General features: G+C 38.6%; 1 protein-coding gene across 4 annotated transcripts in view; it reads right to left on the bottom strand.

Moving 5' to 3' along the window:
• LOC120523727 (ETS-related transcription factor Elf-1-like) overlaps positions 1-19,179 on the bottom strand; it is a 72,515-nt gene that overhangs the window by 18,149 nt on the left and 35,187 nt on the right. For 3 of the 4 annotated variants that reach the window (XM_039745296.1, XM_039745297.1, XM_039745298.1), the window contains exon 4: positions 1,735-1,842. In XM_039745296.1, the coding sequence (XP_039601230.1) occupies positions 1,735-1,842 (108 nt within the window). Of the gene's footprint in view, positions 1-1,734; positions 1,843-10,418; positions 10,517-19,179 lie in introns of those variants that run through there. The other variant, XM_039745299.1, reaches the window with a different exon arrangement.

Genomic DNA, 19,179 nt, shown 5'->3' with positions numbered 1-19,179 from the left:
TAACCGGACCCAATCAGATTATTTGGAGGGACTGGACACACATGGGGAGACACAGACACAGCAGCATTATATTATATAGTAGAAGATAGATTTGTTCATTTTTGGTTTGCAATATACTTTTTAAGATAAAAAAAAATGCTGAATTTTGCTATGTGGACAAAATTGACATTTTGGCAAAGAATCAACCCAAAAGAGGGAACAAAATGCTATAGTGTATCAATTCAAGCAAATAGGAAATAAAGCAAAGCACAGGGTGGGTCATTGCACAGAAAGCATTTCTGAGCTGAAGTCTGACACCATTCAATATTCATTTTTATTGCTTCAGGGTGTTTAGCAGTGTCAGCCTGGGACAGTGAAGAACAAAGTTGGCTCATCCATTATTCATTGTCAACGTTAAACATATTATGTTACTCATAATACAGCATATGAAAGGCAAAGCTGTAATCATATTAAGTTATTTAAAAATATCTTCTATGCCATGTGACCATCTTTCTAAAGACTGATAATAAACCCCATATTATCATTTATACATTGTTATTTGCTTAAATTGATAACAAGTGGTCAGTGAATCAATGAAGTAGAATAAATATAAAAGGTACCTTATGACTGGTAAGGGAGATAGGTCCCAGGACTAAAGAGCTCAAAGCTAAAATAATGCATGCACCAAAAATAAAAATATTTATTGAAGACAGCAACGGCTGCCACAGAAATCGACAATAGTGTAAGTCACAAGTAAGTGGAGGTCCAGCAGCTTTCAGGCTTCGTTTATGTTTCATTTTCTAAAGCCTTACTTTACTCTTTAAAGGACTTAGAAGTTCCACCACATTTACATTCACACCTGCCCACATGCTACCTTCTGTCACATAAATACATGGCTGTTTATCATTTCGAAATAAGCCATAAATGTACATCCAGTGGTCACAAACGTTCCAGTCTCAAGCTGAAAAAAGCCTTTCTTTGAATTTAAACAACCTTTGAGAACTTTTGATTTTTGCCTGACATGCAAAGCCTATTAATTACCAACTTTAGCATCTCACAACTATAATATATAATTATTATTCTTCTGCATAAACTGTAGATACCAAATTTGCCTTGCTGGCTTGTTCTCCCTATGTCTTCAAAAGGGTTTTCACTGCTTCTCCAAGTTATATTAATTAGAGACTTATGTGAGCAAACAAGCCTTATGTTGAACTGGAAACCACTGCAGAGATGACTGATGAATTGTGTGTGATGTTGCAGGATAAGCACTGACCCCTTTGACCTTAAACTGCATTAAGTGGGTTCCACTGAGGATGAACAGATGGGATGAGTAGCTTCCTTTCAGCTGATCCTCGGCAAGCCAAGGTTGTATTATCCATGAATCCATTTTTTGAACCTGCTTCATTAAAGTTTATGGTTGTGGTGAATGAACCACAACCTATATGGGGAGAGGGGGCATTGTAACATTTAGAGTATTTACCTAATCTTTTCAACTAGATGTGCCAACAATGTCAGGTTCAAGTAGATAGACCTGAAATAAAGTACCTGTCTAATCACAGCACAAAATGCTTTAAAGAGCCAAAACAAGCCATGCTGCTACATCACCCACGTCAACAGTTTTCTTTATATACGCAAGCACAAGTATCTTTTACATACCTCAGCAAAACGGCTGATCAATAAAAATGAACACAGCTGTGCAATCACATTTAACTTGCGGGCAATATGAATGAAAACAGTAATTAAAAGTACACTCACTAATGCGTTTCTCATCCAGAACAGAATTTGGGGAGTCCATGTTCAGAAGAGCTTCTGCAGCTTCAATAGTTTCCATTGTTTCATCTCCATTCTGACAGGAAGCTTCAACTGCAGATTCAAAGAGAAACACAGAGAGGGCCTTGTGATGAATTTAAAAATACAACTTGTACTCGTGTAAGAAAACAAGCAACTCTGATGCAGAACTGGGAACAGAAAAGCACATTTCATGAGCTACTAAAGTGATGTGCCCGGTTTAACAAGTGGCACAATGTTTGCTACACACAGTGAACATCCAAATCATAGAACTTAAAAGTACTGAAAAACATTTAAGTACGGCATAATGCTTACACAGTCACTATAATATAGTTTGTTATATGGTTTCTGCTTTCTGCCACACAACTTGAGAAAGCCACTGTTTCCATAGGACAGTGATTATCAAACTCTGCCCTTTTCAAACAATTTCTGTTTTTTATTTGGACTTCCAGCCTTGTTAAACAAGCTGCTATTCCCCAGATTTTGTGTCTTGTAGTTAATGTAAAAATTACAAAACAAAGTTTGGTACTTCTTAATTAAAATATCCATCCATCCATTATCCAACCCACTATATCCTAACCACAGGGTCACGGGGGTCTGCTGGAGACAATCCCAGCCAACACAGGGCACAAGGAAGGAAACAAACCCTGGGCAGGGAGCCAGCCCACCGCAGGGTGCGCACACATACACACCCCCACACACCAAGCACACACTAGGGACAATTTAGGATCGCGAAGGCACCTAACCTGCATGTCTTTGGACTGTGGGAGGAAACCAGAGCGCCCGGAGGAAAAACACGCAGACATGGGGAGAACATGCCGCCCCTAATTAAAATATACCAATGTTTATGTGAGGATAATTTATTTTTAACTTGATTTTTAAGATTTTTACCATCAAAATGATTGTCATTCTGCTTTTCCAGGTGTTCTGATTATGTAATCCATCACTAATGAGCCTATCATTGGGTCTGAAGCAGAAGCAGATAGTGTTATTTTACTGGGATTATTAGGAAACAATTAAGGGAGTAAATTACGCTGACCAAAAAATAAATTAATAGGTAAAAAAGACAATTTAGCATTTTCCACATTTTGTTATGTTACAGCCTTATTCCAAAATGGATGAAATTCATTTTTTTCCTCAGAATTCTACACACAACACCCCATAATGACAACACGAAAAAAGTTTACTTGAGGTTTTTGCAAATTTATTAAAAATAAAAAACTGAGAAAGCACATGTACATAAGTATTCACAGCCTTTACCATGAAGCTCAAAATTGAGCTCAGGTGCATCCTGTTTCCCCTGATCATCCTTGAGATGTTTCTGCAGCTTACTTGGAGTCCACCTGTGGTAAATTCAGTTGATTGGACATGATTTGGAAAGGCACACACCTGTCTATATAAGGTCCCACAGTTGACAGTTCATGTCAGAGCACAAACCAAGCATGAAGTCAAAGGAATTGTCTGTAGACCTCCGAGACAGGATTGTCTCGAGGCACAAATCTGGGGAAGGTTACAGAAAAATTTCTGATTCTTTGAAGGTCCCAATGAGCACAGTGGCCTTCATCATCCGTAAGTGGAAGAAGTTCGAAACCACCAGGACTCTTCCTAGAGCTGGCCGGCCATCTAAACTGAGAGATTGGGGGAGAAGGGCCTTAGTCAGGGAGGTGACCAAGAACCCGATGGTCACTCTGTCAGAGCTCCAGAGGTCCTCTGTGGAGAGAGTAGAACCTTCCAAAAGGACAACCATCTCTGCAGCAATTCACCAATCAGGCTTGTATGGTTGATCGGCCAGACAGAAGCCACTCCTTAGTAAAAGGCACATGGCAGCCCACTTGGACTTTGCTAAAAGGCACCTGAAGGACTCTCAGACCATGAGAAACAAAATTCTCTGGTCTGATGAGACAAAGGTTGAACTCTTTGGAGTGCATGCCAGGCGTCACGTTTGGAGGAAACCAGGCACCGCTCATCACCAGGCCAATACCATCTCTACAGTGAAGCATGGTGGTGGCAGCATCATGCTGTGGGGATGATTTTCAGCGGCAGGAACTGGGAGACTAGTCAGGATAAAGGGAAAGATGACTGCAGCAATGTACAGAGACATCCTGGATGAAAACCTGCTCCAGAGCGCTCTTGACCTCAGACTGGGGTGACGGTTCATCTTTCAGCAGGACAACAGACCCTAAGCACACAGCCAAGATATCAAAGGAGTGGCTTCAGGACAACTATGTGAATGTCCTTGAGTGGTCCAGCCAGAGCCCAGACTTGAATCTGATTGAACATCTCTGGAGAGATCTTAAAATGGCTGTGTTCCGCTTCCCATCCAACCTGATGGAGCTTGAGAGGTGCTGCAAGAAGGAATGGGCGAAACTGGCCAAGGATAGGTGTGCCAAGCTTGTGGCATCATATTCAAAAAGACTTGAGGCTGTAATTACTGCCAAAGGTGCATTGACAAAGTATTGAGCAAAGGCTGTAAATACTTATGTACATGTGATTTCTCAGTTTTTTTATTTTTAATAAATTTGCAAAAACCTCAAGTAAACGTTTTTCACGTTGTCATTATGGGGTGTTGTGTGTAGAATTCTTAGGAAAAAAATTAATTTCATCAATTTTGGAATAAGGCTGTAACATAACAAAATGTGGAAAAAGTGATGCGTTGTGAATACTTTCCGGATGCACTGTACATCAACAAGTCTTAAAATGTCTAGACAACCATTTTCTAAATTTACAGAAAGTAAATATATAAAGTGTGCTGTCTGACAACTGAAGTTTTCAGGATAGTGTTCATCATTTAAGAAGTCATATTAAAATAACAGCTGTTTAGCTTCTATACAGATATTTAAGGAGGTTGTGATGGAATCGTGCCCCATCCATGGTTGATTCATGCCTCGTCACTGATAACTGCTAGGACAGACTCAGTTCACTGGTAACTCTTAACTGGACTAAACAAATTTGAAAATCTTCTGTTCAATCTATCTATCCATTTTCCTGAATTTTCTGACTTTTTCTTAATTTTCCATCCATTCATACATTACCAATCCTGTACAACCCAGTTTCTTACTGAAGCCTTTACAAGAAGCATTAGGTACAAAGTAGGAACCAACCCTGGACAAGACTGCAGTCCATCACAAGACACTCTACTGCCAAGGTTAAGTAACTACTAGCAAGTGATGGCCCTTAAATTATCACATTACCTCTGAAAGTATTTCTCTGCTTAGCAGGCCCTACCAAAATTCAAGTTTTGTCAACCTCAAAGAGCTCCTGTAACAGCCTCTGGAATATGTTTAGCTTCCAACCCACTCAAAGTCAGAGGAGCAGTACGATCCGACCTCTGCCCATGAAGTCATCTTCTGCCAAATACTGTACTAGGTTAATGAAGCCTAACTAACTTATTGCAATTTCCAGTTTCATTCTTTAAATTTGGTGCCTTCAGAATATTTTTTTCTGGGGCACCATATGCATTGATGGGACTGATCACCTCCTTTTACTCTATATTTAACTAAACTGACATGCAGAGGATCTCATCAGTTGCCAGGAGAAAATTCTCTTTCTCTGTATCATTCTGGTAAGACTCTATGCACTGTGCCAATGTAAAATAACTGCAGCAGATATCATGATAGAGTTCAGCTCAGAAGCAAAAGCCGCAAAATGAACAATAGGAAAGGCATTTTAATCAATCGTGTATATGGATATTCTAATTTCATATATGAGGTTTAATCACATAAAAAATTCTTGTGAAGTTTTAAAATTTAATGAAGGATGGTTTGCTATTTTGCTGAAAAAATGGAAAGTAGTGATGCTGCTGTTTCTCGGAGTAGGCCTCTTTGGCTCCCACATAACTTGCAAAGCACTTATTATTCTCTCCTGATGAAAAATTGGCAAGGGAAATGGTAATACAGGACCAAGAGATGGATGTGACAAAAATCAAAGATGTAATCTCTAGACTAGGAAGTGAGTGATGATGACCTTTATATGGTCACGACAATGACATCACAGACCACATCTTCTGCATGTCATGTGGCAGCAATGAGGGCCAGAAACCATACACAAAAGCTACAACCATAAGAAAACAAAATGGTGGCATGCCAAGTTGCAAAATCTTGCAATCTAAAATGAGCTTAAAACAACTAACCACTTAAAGAACTCAATTTAACTTAACCTAAAATCCCCCAAAAGAAGGAAAAAGCAAGAAAATATGTGGAATCAACCCTGAGAAAAATGAATGAGCATTCCCATTCATTACACTGAAGTTGCCATTTTTGCACACAGTGGTAAAGTGGGAATGTCCAGTGGGGTTTGTTGGAGTAAAAAGGGCCAGGACCATGATGACTGTAGCCTGCTTTTTTCAGAGTCACTTTTGCATAACAGCAGATGTGGATTAATTAAGCCTTTAGGGGTTTTGTATCTTCACCACCACACATGGAAGAAAGCATTTGTTTGAGTATTTGCATAGCATGCCATCAGTCAAGTACCCATTTTCAAATAGGTCTTGATTATTCAAGCTTATCCCTAACACTTGCGTGTTATTTAGAGGATAAGTGAAGGGTGACAGAAAGTGGTCTGAAGGTCATTTGCCTGGTAGCAGAAGCAGATTTTTTACTCTGTAAGATAACTGTATTGTAACTGTGTTATGCAGTTAGTTGTGCATACAATATTTGGAGAGGAAAATTCACAATGGTTTTACAAATAACCAAATCGGGCTTGTAACCACTCAATCTGACAATTGCATTTGATGCATCCACTGGAATAAAATAAACTTTTTGCCACTCTTCCCTCTGCTCTCTCCCTTCTTTAAAAAGTTGTAGCTCACATGTGAAGCACTGGGTCTTGTAAGCTAGACCATACAAATTCATCAAGACCTTGATATGTTTCTCGAGATGAGGGGTACCATGCAGGCAGTAACAATCTGGACAACTACTTATAGCACACAGACAGGTCAAAGGAAAATGGGACTGTTGCAATCCTTGGCAAAACTTGGTAATATGTCTACTGAGAGGTAACATAGAGGACTGCAGACATGATGTACAAAACCACAACTATCAGTTCAGGTCAACAGTAGAACAATACAGGGCATGCTTGTGAAGTTCCAATAACTTCCATCACCAGCTGCCTTAAGTTTAATTACTGCATTATCCACTTGATATAGCATATCAATTATGGCTATCCAAAAAACTAACAACTGACTGTTAGATACTATCTATCTATCTATTTTCTAATGCATATCTTTCCTCTCCAGTTATGAATATTGGCCTACAAGCAGTTTGAGGTGGAATTGGCTCTCAGTCTGTTCACTTTCAATGTCTACACAAGCAGAGCAATAGCTAACTTTGGTAATCAATACATAACTCAAATTTGTTTAGACCAGTGACCAATGTTTAAGTTATACTCATCTTCTATTTAGCCCATACGAAACCAAATTTGTTTGAGGGGGACATAATTTTCACAAAACCAGGTATGTTTTCACCTAAAAAGCTTCCATTGTTTAAGACTTATCTTTACTTCTAAATTACAGGACTGCAAGCCAATCATTTCAATAAAACAAGAGGAAAAGGGGTAAAACCTTGTAAAAAATTAATTAGAAACATTTCACCTGTTTATTTTAAACTTTGAACCACAATAGCCAAAAAGTTGTTTCTAATGTTTATTTTTCAGAATAGACTAGAGGCAGGATATAGTGTAACTACAGCACACATTTCCTATAATTAAAAACCATACAGATTAGACAACTTACTCAAGGTCACAGAGGGGAATTAATTTTAGTGGGAGAGTGAAAAAGCACATGAATCATAATTATATCTGTGATCAATCAGTTGGAACTGTCAAACTATATTTTTCAGGGAGGGTTTAAACCCGAAATTCCCCTTTACCTGGCTACTCCCATTAAGTGAGACAGAAGTACTGAATCAGCAAACATTATGGTTTTAAGTCCAATCTGTACCTTAGTCACTAGAAGAAACAGCCTCTTAGCTCCTATTTTAATTAGGCAGAAAAAGATAAATCATCAATATACACATTTTCTTCATATCTGACCTGATATGCGTGAGTGTGCTCTATATTAGACTGGTGCTGCGCCCAATGTTATCAGGAATGTCGGAGAAATCTAAAACACTGAACTATTCTGGCCAGTGCAAGTTCAATGCTAAATGGATGGATATACTGCACATTTAATTTATCAGATTGTAAAAACTGCTCAATTTGTCATTTATACATGTTGAAAATTCGTTGTACTATTTAACTTTACAAATATTGATTTTTTTTTCATCTTAAAATTAATAAAAAATCAATACACTTAACACAGACCCATTAAAGTAGTTTACTGACCTGAGCTACAAAAATTATTTTACTTAATTATTGACCCTGTCCTGCTGTTCAAAATTGGAGCCCCTGTTTACTATTTCAGACATAATGTCTTCATAGTATTTAGGTCTTTCTCTTTTAATTACATAATAGTAATAATAAGATAATACATGCTAAACAGTTCCATACTGTGGCAGACATACTGAACAGGGTGCTAAACTATAACCAAAATGTCACTGGTCCAGTCCATTCTGAATTTGTTGTGTGACCCTAACCAAGCTACTTAACCTACTAATGCTTTAAATACAAAAAAAAAAAAACTACTAAAGCAATCATGCAAATCATCTTGGTTGAACATTTTCTTACAATTAATGATGGAATACCCTTTCATTATAATGTGATACTATTAAATATCACCTAAGTATGATATTCCCATTCTGGGAGCCATAGGTGATACAGTGGTTAGAACCGCTTCATTTGAGAAGCAGAAATTTGGGAGTGATTTTGGCCAGATTACTACCAATATAAAATGTACATTTGCTCTAGAGAACGTTGATTTTCTTATGAAATTCCAATGATGTACTGTATATGTTAAGTCATCTAGCTATTCTAACCAGGGCCACAGTGAGTATGAATATGTTCTGCAATGGACTCTTATCACCTTAAGGGCTAGTTTCTGAGTCACATTCAATGCTGCAGAGTGCTGCACTATTCAGAGTGCAATAAACACAATGTGGTCAAAATACAGAAGGTACCTTTTATCAACAATAACCCAAATTTGTTTTTTTGATATGTACTGTATGCATTCATTTCATTTGTAACCACACACATTCAAATCTAAGTGCTGTAACTTCACAAAGCGACATTGAAGGATTGTCAAGCAATCACTTTTAAAGTGCCTTTTATGGTGAATAATTTGTCAGTCAACCGAAACCACAATCTGTTTTATCCAAGCATCTGCTTCTGAATGCACTAGACCAAGGGCAGGCAAAGTCAGTCCTGGAAGGCCATTGTTGCTGCATTTTTTGTTCTAACACAATTACTTAATTAGAAACTATTGCTTTCCAATAACAGCTCATTTGTAATGTTATGGGTTGGTAGGGTTTTAATTCTATGTCAGGTCATTCTTATCTCACATATTTTTTTCCTTTCCAGTCGTAACAACTAAATGATTTGTAGCCTGAAGCAAATAAGCAACTCTCAGTCCTTAACTTTTTTTGTCTTCAGTTTCCTTACCCAGATTGTATTATACCAGACAGTTTATGATGAATACACACAGGTGTAAAAGGAAACAAGTCAGATGGGGAACAGCCCGTTTCCTTTCATCATTTTTTGCAAGTAAGAAACAATGTGACTACATCTGTTTTAAGAGTAAATATGGGGAATCTTAACAAGCAAGACAACTTAAATGAAGCATAAAATGAACTGACTTCACGCAAAAAAAACTGGGGTGGAATAAAAATCTGCAGCCACTAAGGCCCACCAGGAACAACTTTCCCTAACCCTGCACTAGAAAGGGATAAATAAGTAGACTTCTATGTTGAGGATGATGTTAAAAATAATCAATAATTTCTAAAGGCGACATTTTATATGTACTCTTCCAGACTCTAATTAACATACAACAGATATATTATTGAGGGGATATGTGTATGCATCATTTTTGAAATGAATACATTAAGAAGTAAACGGGACTCGTCAGTTCATTAAGAACTAGTTGAAAAGAATTGTGTAAATCTAAGTTTGGAAGGCGATCCAAACTGAACAAATAATCTCAAAATATTATATATAACTGATAAATCAACAAGTTTCCATAATCCAGCCCCACTCTCACAATTAAGGATTCCTGTTAATGGTCTGACGAAATGCTGCGTACCCAGCAAGTGAGTTTTCCAGTATTCCACAAATGCTCTCTGAATTCTCTTTAAAAAGTAAGCATTCGATTAATGTCACGCGAGTGTCTTCAGCACAAATCTGCAATGTTCTCTCATTGCGAGCGCAGCACATGCATTTCTTTATTGCGCATTTAATGAAGTGCGCAACAGCTGTCGTGTTTTTTGTTTTTTGATCTGCCTGCGTTTCAATCTGCGTCAAACAGACAAACTGGAGGCGCAATGGGGTCGTTATGGTTTCGTTTGAAATGGCCTTCCGGTCATTAAATACCACGCGTTTGCTTTTCTCCGCCACGAGTGAGTGCGCTGACTCCCCTGTCTGAACTTCCTGGTTGCGGTTGCCTGGTCCATCTGTCACCCCGTTTGCAGCTGACATGCACGAAAGCGCGTTTAACTTTTAACTTCTGAAAAACAAGCGGATCCATCGCTAATTCTTTTTCAATGCCCGAGTGAGAGTTTAACCGTTACCTGCTTTAATTAACAGATCCAACTGATTTCTTCCTTGGCAAAACGTAGTCGCCATTTTTTTCCCCAAAACACTTATTTAAGATTCCAATGAGAAGTATTCCTTTAAAGTTAAAAAAATCCGGAAATCTATTTCTGTAAGCCTCACTGCGGGGGAGGGAAGTGGGAAAAGAGGGACGGAGAGGAGGGGGGTAGGTCACCCGGCAGGGGTGTTGCAACGCCAGTCTAGCAACACCATAGCTGAGCGCATCGATCGAGAGAATCGCTGGAACTGCCGTGTTCGAGGAAACCTATGCCAAGGGGAGCTCACCGAGCCAGTGTGGTTCGGCACTTCCTGAATAAACGCTCGGTCCATACGTGCAGGCACACCGTCATGTACGTTTTGGATACGAGAGGAGGAGACGTTGCAGTTGTCACCTTTAGACGTGTAGCCAGCTTGAGTCCCCCTTTAGGACTACTACTCCCCTTAGTTGCTTAAGGCAATTCAGCAATTGGTGTCACATATTGGTTTTATCATCGTTATTGTAAGACACGTTCTTTTTCCTGATGGTGGCACTGACGGCTCAGCCGGAGTTTCTGCTTCCTGTTTACAAAGCGCGAGCGCGACAGCATGTGGTACGGCATGTGTTCGAGCTGCGCGGTAAATTTCACACTGTCTGCCAAAAGCGGCACAGTGAGTACAAGCCATTAACGGAAACGAATGAACGCAACACAACCCGCCTCCATGTGAACAAATTGTACTTGTGACGGTACAGTGTTTTTCCTCCATTGATTAAGTGCAGGTGGGAAGTAAATTCTTTTTAATAACCTCTCTCGAAATCTGCTATGACGTTTAACCATCAGTCCGTGCGCCCACCCACAGTGTATCGGCCTCAGATACAGTATATGCGTGGATGAATTTTCAGTAGATTATCCTGCAGCTTTCCGTAATGAGTAGTGAGTCTCTGATCTTTGCTTTCTTTTTTAACAACTGCTATATACATTATAGCATTGCAAAACAATAATACACGAATAAAACAGACGACTAATACATTATGAAAATGGCGGATTAACGTAATCCGTCCTATTTAGGGTTGTTCATAAGAAATGTAATGATTTCCTTCATGCGGTAGAAATACAAACTAATCAAGAGTAGTTGTGCTAAATGTTTGAAGTATTAAAATTTAAAGTCTAAATATTCTCGATTGCAACCCCCCCTAAAATAACAGGTCATAGAGGACTATGTAGACCTACACTGCAAGAAGTGCAAAAAATAATCAAATAAACTTTAGATGGCAGTTACTGCTTTTATTTAGCAAAATAAAATGCCAATGGGATAAGCAAAATTTACTTGACAATATTTCCTAAAGTAAACTAAATAACTGTAAATGCAAATTTTTAGATAAGTGACCAATTCTTAAAATAGGGAAAACAAGATTTAATGTCATCATATGAATCAGGGATCAGCAGCCTTTTTGAAACCGAGAGCTACTTCAGGGGTACTGAGTAATTCGAAGGGCTACTTGCTTGATATAAACTTCCTGGATAAAATGGTTCATCATTCACTAAGTTGGGTGGTTCACCTTTAATTATATTATTATTATATTGGAAATTTTCCTTAGCTTTTCTGCCACGTTTTTCTTTATTTTTAGGGAGTAAAAATTGCATCTAGCTCCCCATCATAGCTGCGCCCGTTTGCTTGTCAGCAAAGAGTGAGATGGAGGTTTGCCTTGCTCATGACATTGAACTTTGACCGCAGACTACCCTCCAATCTACATCAATGCAAGTGTTATTGATTCAAAAAGAACAGCAACACAATTAAATGCAATTTTTAGAGAGAGCTCCATGGTGTCTAGTGCTACTTTTAGAACATGCCCTGTGGGCAATTCCACGTGGTCTCTGCAGGCACCTCTGATATAAATACTTTTCCACTTGCTTAGATTTCATTTTTTGCAGTGTACTAAACGATCAAAAATAACATCTGTACTTACTGACCATGAAATAGTCTAAAATGATGCCCTGCATGCTTATATTTTCAATTTGTCATTTTTAACCTTTTTAGAGGGCTAGGACCCTCGGTAAAGAATCAGACATCAAAAATATTTTCATGACCTGCAACCTCAAAATAGAATAAAACAACACTCCACATGCCTATATTAGTGATCCCCACTTTTTCACAGGTTTGTGAAAAGGAGTAACTTTGACCCCCTTCTATCCCTTTAGGGTTGAACTCCTGGGGTCGGCTGCTTTTAGTTGTCAGAAGCTCCAGTTTGGGAGAGCAGTAGCGTGATAAAAAACTTACTTTGTACTGTTGAACAAGTTGCTAACCATGAGAAATGCTCCTCCACCTTTCAATTAACTGGACTGCTCTGTTCTGTCCGCATGGTAAACAAAGAAGGATTAAGCAGGCTGAATTGCTTAATCTGGTACTGTTGGAATCAGCTTGTGTCTCTGTGAGACAAAAGATGTTGCAGTCCCAAATGTGTTGATGGAACTTTATTCTTGCTCTTATGTCATCTGGCTTGTTCTGTAGTGACTGGACATTGGCTAATAGGACACTGGGCAGTGGTGTTCTCAATGTGTGAGCCCTTAGCTTGTTCCACACTCCAGCGTGTTACTATCTTTTTTTTTTTTTGGGTGCGTCTGCTGTTGTTGTTGCAACTTTTCTGGAGAATCTCAAGCTGAGTCACCAAAAGGTGGTGAATGACCTGCTATCCCATGTTTATGAGTGTTTGGCGATTATAACTCATGAAACCCAAGGTAGAAGGAGTAAAAATGTAAATAAAATGACACTTTACACAAAGTAAATACACAGTCTGGAGCCGACAGAGCAGCAATTGTACTCAGTGGTTCCATCTTGGAACCTTTTCCTGCAGATGTGATGTTGCACTCGTCAGTTCCTTACATTTATTGTAGTTCACAAATGAACAAAAAAGGAAGGTGAGGCTGAAATTATTTTTGGACTTTTTTCTACATTAATCCCTGTACCTGATTTACTATTGATATATTTGATGCTCATAATTTGTGAGGGTATGTGTGTGCCTGATGAGCGTATCCTCACTGAAGGTAGGGAGTGAGGTGAGGATTTTTGAGCTTTGACACCCTGGGGTCCTGCGGAAGTCTTAATTTGGCCCTGAGTATCAGACTCTGCATTTATTTGAGATATGTGGCAAACAGGACTTATTCTGTCAGTAACAAGCATAAAGCAGTGTTCAACCTTAGACAGGATAACAGGATCCTCATCTGGAAGTCCAATCTATCTATCTATCAATGTAGACTGGACAATTAACCTGTCATGTTAATTTTTAGGGTGCATTCATACAGTATGAGAATTATATGGATGAAGGCCAGCACAATGGTGCTATGGTTAGTACTGCATTTCCAGAAACCTGCATTAAGCTCCCAGCATGTTTACTGTCCAGCTGTTTTTTCTTGTCAGCAGGGCCCCAAGACAAAAGGGGCCCCATCATTTGAGGGGTTTTTTTTTTTTTTTAAGATCGACGCAAGTTATCTATCTGTACTACGAAGTTTAGTGCTATGCTTACTCCCCTTTCCCGGGGCAGGGATGAATTGGAAAGGAATCCACAAGAAATTAGCTTTCCTGCACCAGAAAGCTTGCGCAGAAGAAGAGTGCGCAGACAATTTGAGTCAAATTTTGACTACGAAGCGCAAGATCAACCAATACTTGATTCAAAGGATAAATAATTTGAGTTTTTCAATGTATTGCTTGACCAAGCGATATTGTCAATGACTGAACGCTTTGACCAAATGAAAAGTCATTATGATTACTTTAGTTTTCTTTATAATTATGAGAGAATAAAATGTCTAAGTAATGCAGATTTGATTAAATCCTGTCAGGATCTCATTGCGATATTAACAGATGAAACAACTGGTTCTGATATTGATGCTCAGGACTTGTTCTCTGAATTGCGTATTTTGTCAAATCTGGTGCCTCCTAATGCTTCTGCTCTTGAAACATAGCAGTTTATATACCAGAACAGCTTGCAAGATTCTGTTCCAAATGTCACAGTAGTGCTATATATCGCCTTGACCATACCATTTACTGTCGCTGCTGGGGAATGCAGCTTTTCTAAGCTAAATATAATCAAGAATTACCTCAGGACAACCATGTTACAAGAACGATTGAATGCTTTAGCATTAATGTCCATTGAGCGAGACATTGTCCATTCGCTTGATTACTCGGCATTAATTAAAGATTTCACAAGTGTTAAAGCGTGAAAAGTTGATTTAGTTTCTTGAGCTTTATTCTGGTTCTTTAGCCCAAATTTTAATTAAACTATATATTATCTTATATACTCAGCAAAAAAAGAAACGTCCTCTGACTTTCAACTGTTTTTACTTTCAGTAAACTTAATGTGTAAATATTTGTATGAACAGTAAAAGAGTCAACACCATAAGACATAAACTAAAAATGTTTCACAATGTGTCCCTGAATGAAGGGAGGCTCAAAATCAAAGGTACCAGTCAGTATCTGGTGTAGCCACCAGCTGCTTGAAGTACTGCAGTGCATCTCCTCCTAATGGACTGGACCAGATTTGTCAGTTCTTGCTGTGAGATGTTACCCCACTCTTCCACCAAGGCACCTGCAAGTTCCTGGACATTTCTGTGGGGAATGGCCCTAGCCCTCACCCTGCAATCCAACAGGTCCTAGACGTGCTGAATGGGATTGAGATCCAGGCTCTTCCACTGCGAGGATGATCAGCTGTCCTTCCTGTCTCCTTGTAGCGCTGTCTTAGGCGTCTCACAGTGCGGACATGGCAATTTATTGCCCTAGCCACATCAGCAGTCCTCATGCCTCCCTGCAGCATGCCTAATGCACTTTCACGTAGATGAGCAGGGACCCTGGGCATCTTTCTTTGGGTGTTTTTCACAGTTGGTAGACAAGTCTCTTTAGTGTCCTGCGTTTTTAGAACTGTGACCTTAAATGCCTACTTTCTGTAAGCTGTTAAGGTCTTAACGACCATTCCACAGGTGCATGTTAATTAATTGATTATGGCTAATTGAACATGCATGGAAAACATTGTTTAAACCCTTTACAATGAAGATCTGTAAAGTTATTTGGATTTTTAAAACATTATTGTTGAAATACACAGTCCTGAAAAAGGGACGTTTCTTTTTTTGCTGAGTATATATAAACGTCTACACGTGGAAGTCTGTCTATCCGGCGCAGAAGTGCGAGGCAGCCTAGAAATCCGAGGCTACAGCTTGAAGCTCAAAGAAGGGCCCGGAAGTGCGAGGCTACTGCATGAAGCTCAAACAAGGGCCCGGAAGTGAGACAAGCACATCGGTAAAACAGTATACATTTTACTTTTCCTCCAGCCACTAATATACAAGCAAGGCAAGCACGTCGGCAAAACAAAATCTCAGAAGAGACACTCGCTTAGTGTAGTTCCTTTGTTACACTCTTTAAGTTTTTCTGTATAATTTCTGTTAATAGACAAGAGTATATACTTTAAACTAAATCCTGTTCTTTTTTTAATAATCTTGTTATCACTCCCAGACCTTTTTCCCCGATATATCATCTTTTAGAGATCCAAACAGTTGGAAATCTGAAATAGAAAGATTTGCTGTCTCATTTATAAAACTTTGGTTAAATTTGAGCGTGTAAATAAACATGCACCAAAAACAGGAAAGTGTGTACGCCAAACAAATTATATCTGATTTATAAAACCTGGCATATGTCCCAGTAGCTACGCGTCTGTCAGTAAATGGCTTCCAGCACAGCAGGAATGATGAAGTGAAGCTTGGCTAAGATATTCCTGACCTGTTCGGCAGTTGCCTGAGAAGTGACAACAAGTAGGATATATAAACTAATGAAAAACCAAAAAAGTTCTTTAGTGCAATTATTCAGAATTGAATGTAATAAAAAGGAACTAAAACTCTGTACATTATATTCCTCACTTTCAATATTTGTCATGTCAACGCATATTATAATAATAGCTCAGTGATATGAATTATTGTGTGCATAACGTCATTTAACTGGTTTGGCAGCATTTCCCTACTTGATCAAGTGTGTCATCATTTCCCAGTTTCTTTGAAATATTCTGTACTGATGGGTCAGAGTTGCTGTAAATATATGCAAGTTCTCCTGTCAGATTTTCTTTTAAAACTCATGACTTTTGCATGGAAAATTGCATATGCATATTTCAGGCCTCAGTTTGTGCATACTAAAATTTTATAAATCTTCCCCATGGGCTCTAAGGTGAATGTGGAAGAACATCCCACTGGAATATTAGAATTGCGTGTGTTTTAAACTTGAATGTGGTCATGCATTGTTGTGTTAAAAGAGAGTCTCTGTAAAATATTTTTGAGGTTGAACTCTCTTTATACAGCTCTACACCTTTTCAAGAGCTTGACTGTTCAGATCTGATATGGCTATGCGGCATAATGTCTAGCAAAATTAACCCTTCTGAATCCCAAAAATATTGTCTGTGACTTTCCATATTGAATAACAAATATTGTATATTAGAGGTCATTAAATAGATTTGATTTGGGGCCAATTTTTTTGCAGGGCAAATACTCTTTGGTTTAGGCCAGCAACACCTCTAACTTCATCTCCCCACACATGCTTTACACACTTCAACAGATATTCTTGCTCATTTGTTTCCAAATACGCTCATCCAATCACTCAGTCGTGCACATCAAACACACACTAAGACAGTTAAAATCTGTCACATTTAGATCTATGCATGATAAGGAATTATCAACCACAACTTGTACTGAAATCAATCTGGTGTTATTATCATTTCAAATGTGCAAGCACAAATATTCAAATTGATATTTGCTTCTTATTAAAGTCCACACTGACGGTACCTAGTCATGTAGCTTTTACTGATTAGCCTAACAAAAATGTCTCTGTCAAAATGTCAGCGAGAAATTAATACTGCGAATCATTATTACAATAAAGTTTGTCTTTATATCATATTGAAATGCTCATCTAACCTGACTAATTTTCAATGAAACATTCACTGTCATAAAGGAGTATAATGTTAGGTGCCACTTTCTTTAAAAGCATCCACCTTACTAACTCAAGAATGAGCAATAAGTGCTTCTCTCCAAGCTACACAGATACTAGATAAGCATCATAAGGCCTTAACTGAAGTAGAAGTATTAAAAGAGTGTGCTGTTTGCATATTATTGGAGCTTGCTAGTGATAAATCAATGGGTAATGTTGTTGAATAAGTAAATAAGGTAACTGTCAGCTGCAATTGCTACACATCATATTCTTGTTTTGGCAAAGAATATTCAAAGTTGGGTGACAGATGGTGTCAATCAGCCTCATCATAGATCTTTAACCACTAGTTAATTGATAGACAACACTAACACGGCTTAACTGTGCATTTACTGTATGTTTAATGTTTTGTAATATTTTTATACAGCAGAATTAAAAGAGGAATAGCAGGGTTTTATGGGTATGGGTTGAGTCTGAAGGTGCCTGAACACCTGGGGCCTCATGTATAAACGGTGCGTATGCCCAAAAATGTTGCGTACGCCCATTTCCATGCTCACATTGCGATATATAAAAACTAAACTTGGCGTAAAGCCACGCACATTCTCACACCACATGAAACCATTGCATACGCAAGTTTTCAGCTCAGTTTTGCAAACTGGCGGTACCCAGCATCAAAGCATTGCTACTGTTCCTGTGTGGTTTCCCTTTATTTTTGAGATTCACATCCCTGAAGCGGCATTATGAAATACACTGAAATTAATTACTTATCGTTTTTTAGTTTAAGGCATCTGATTGTAATCAACCTGTAACCATATAATGGTGCACCGAGTGGCCAAACTATTCCAAATACCATAGCTGCTTTAGCATTGTTACTCTTAGTGCATCACTCAGAGTATTTTAATCCGCTGTATCTGAGTGTGGAATCACATCTATACACCTGCTAATCGGAAAGCTCTACGGCAGATTGTGTCAAAAGCTGAGAGAATTATCGGGATACAGCTTCTCGCACACGCTGCCTCAGCCATGCATACAGTCTACTTGAACGTTTCCCATTCCAGAAACAGTTTCATCCCATGAGCTATAGATGCACCAAATCAGTCCATCAAGTGCTCCCGGTAGAACTGTTTGTACTTATAAGTATAATTAGCTCACTGTAAATTTGCACTACAGTTGTAACAATGCACAACCTAAGCCATTTATGCTGATGCAGATGATTATTATTGTTGTTGTTATTATTATTTTTACCGTTTTATAGGAAAATAAGTTTATTGAGGACTAGCAAAATACCCGCGCTTCGCAGCGGAGAAGAAGTGCGTTAAAGAAGTTAAGAGAAAAAAAAGGAAACATTTTAAAAATAACGTAACATTTGCTTTCTATTCGTTTGTATAAGCACAGTCCTTCACCAGCAATTATTTAATGTTAGCTCAGACCCGGCACTTAAAAGTTTCTGTCGCACTTTTGCTGAGTTTTTGCCAAACACTATTCTATCCCTGACCATCTCATTTTCGTTTGCATAAGCACAGTCCTTCACCAGCAATTTTAACTTAGTTACAAAGTGATCAAAAGTCTTGTTTATACCCTGCGTCCTCTCAGTAAACTTGTATCTCGCAAATATCGAATTTGTCTTAGGCATGAGTGGCAGTGTGTCTATGAACTTAATTTAAAGTTAAGCTTTACACCTTGCTTTCCTATTCATTTGTATAAGCACAGTCCTTCACCCGCAAGTTCAACTCCGTTACAGCAATCTTAACTCCATTACAAAGTGATCCAAAGTCTCGTTAATACCTCGTGTCTTCTCATTAAACTTGTATC

This window comes from Polypterus senegalus, chromosome 2 (genome assembly GCF_016835505.1).
Source record: "Polypterus senegalus isolate Bchr_013 chromosome 2, ASM1683550v1, whole genome shotgun sequence".
Classification (NCBI taxonomy): Eukaryota; Metazoa; Chordata; class Cladistia; order Polypteriformes; family Polypteridae; genus Polypterus; species Polypterus senegalus.
Note: the sequence above shows the minus strand (reverse complement) of the source record. Positions and strands in the feature narration are given on the sequence as shown.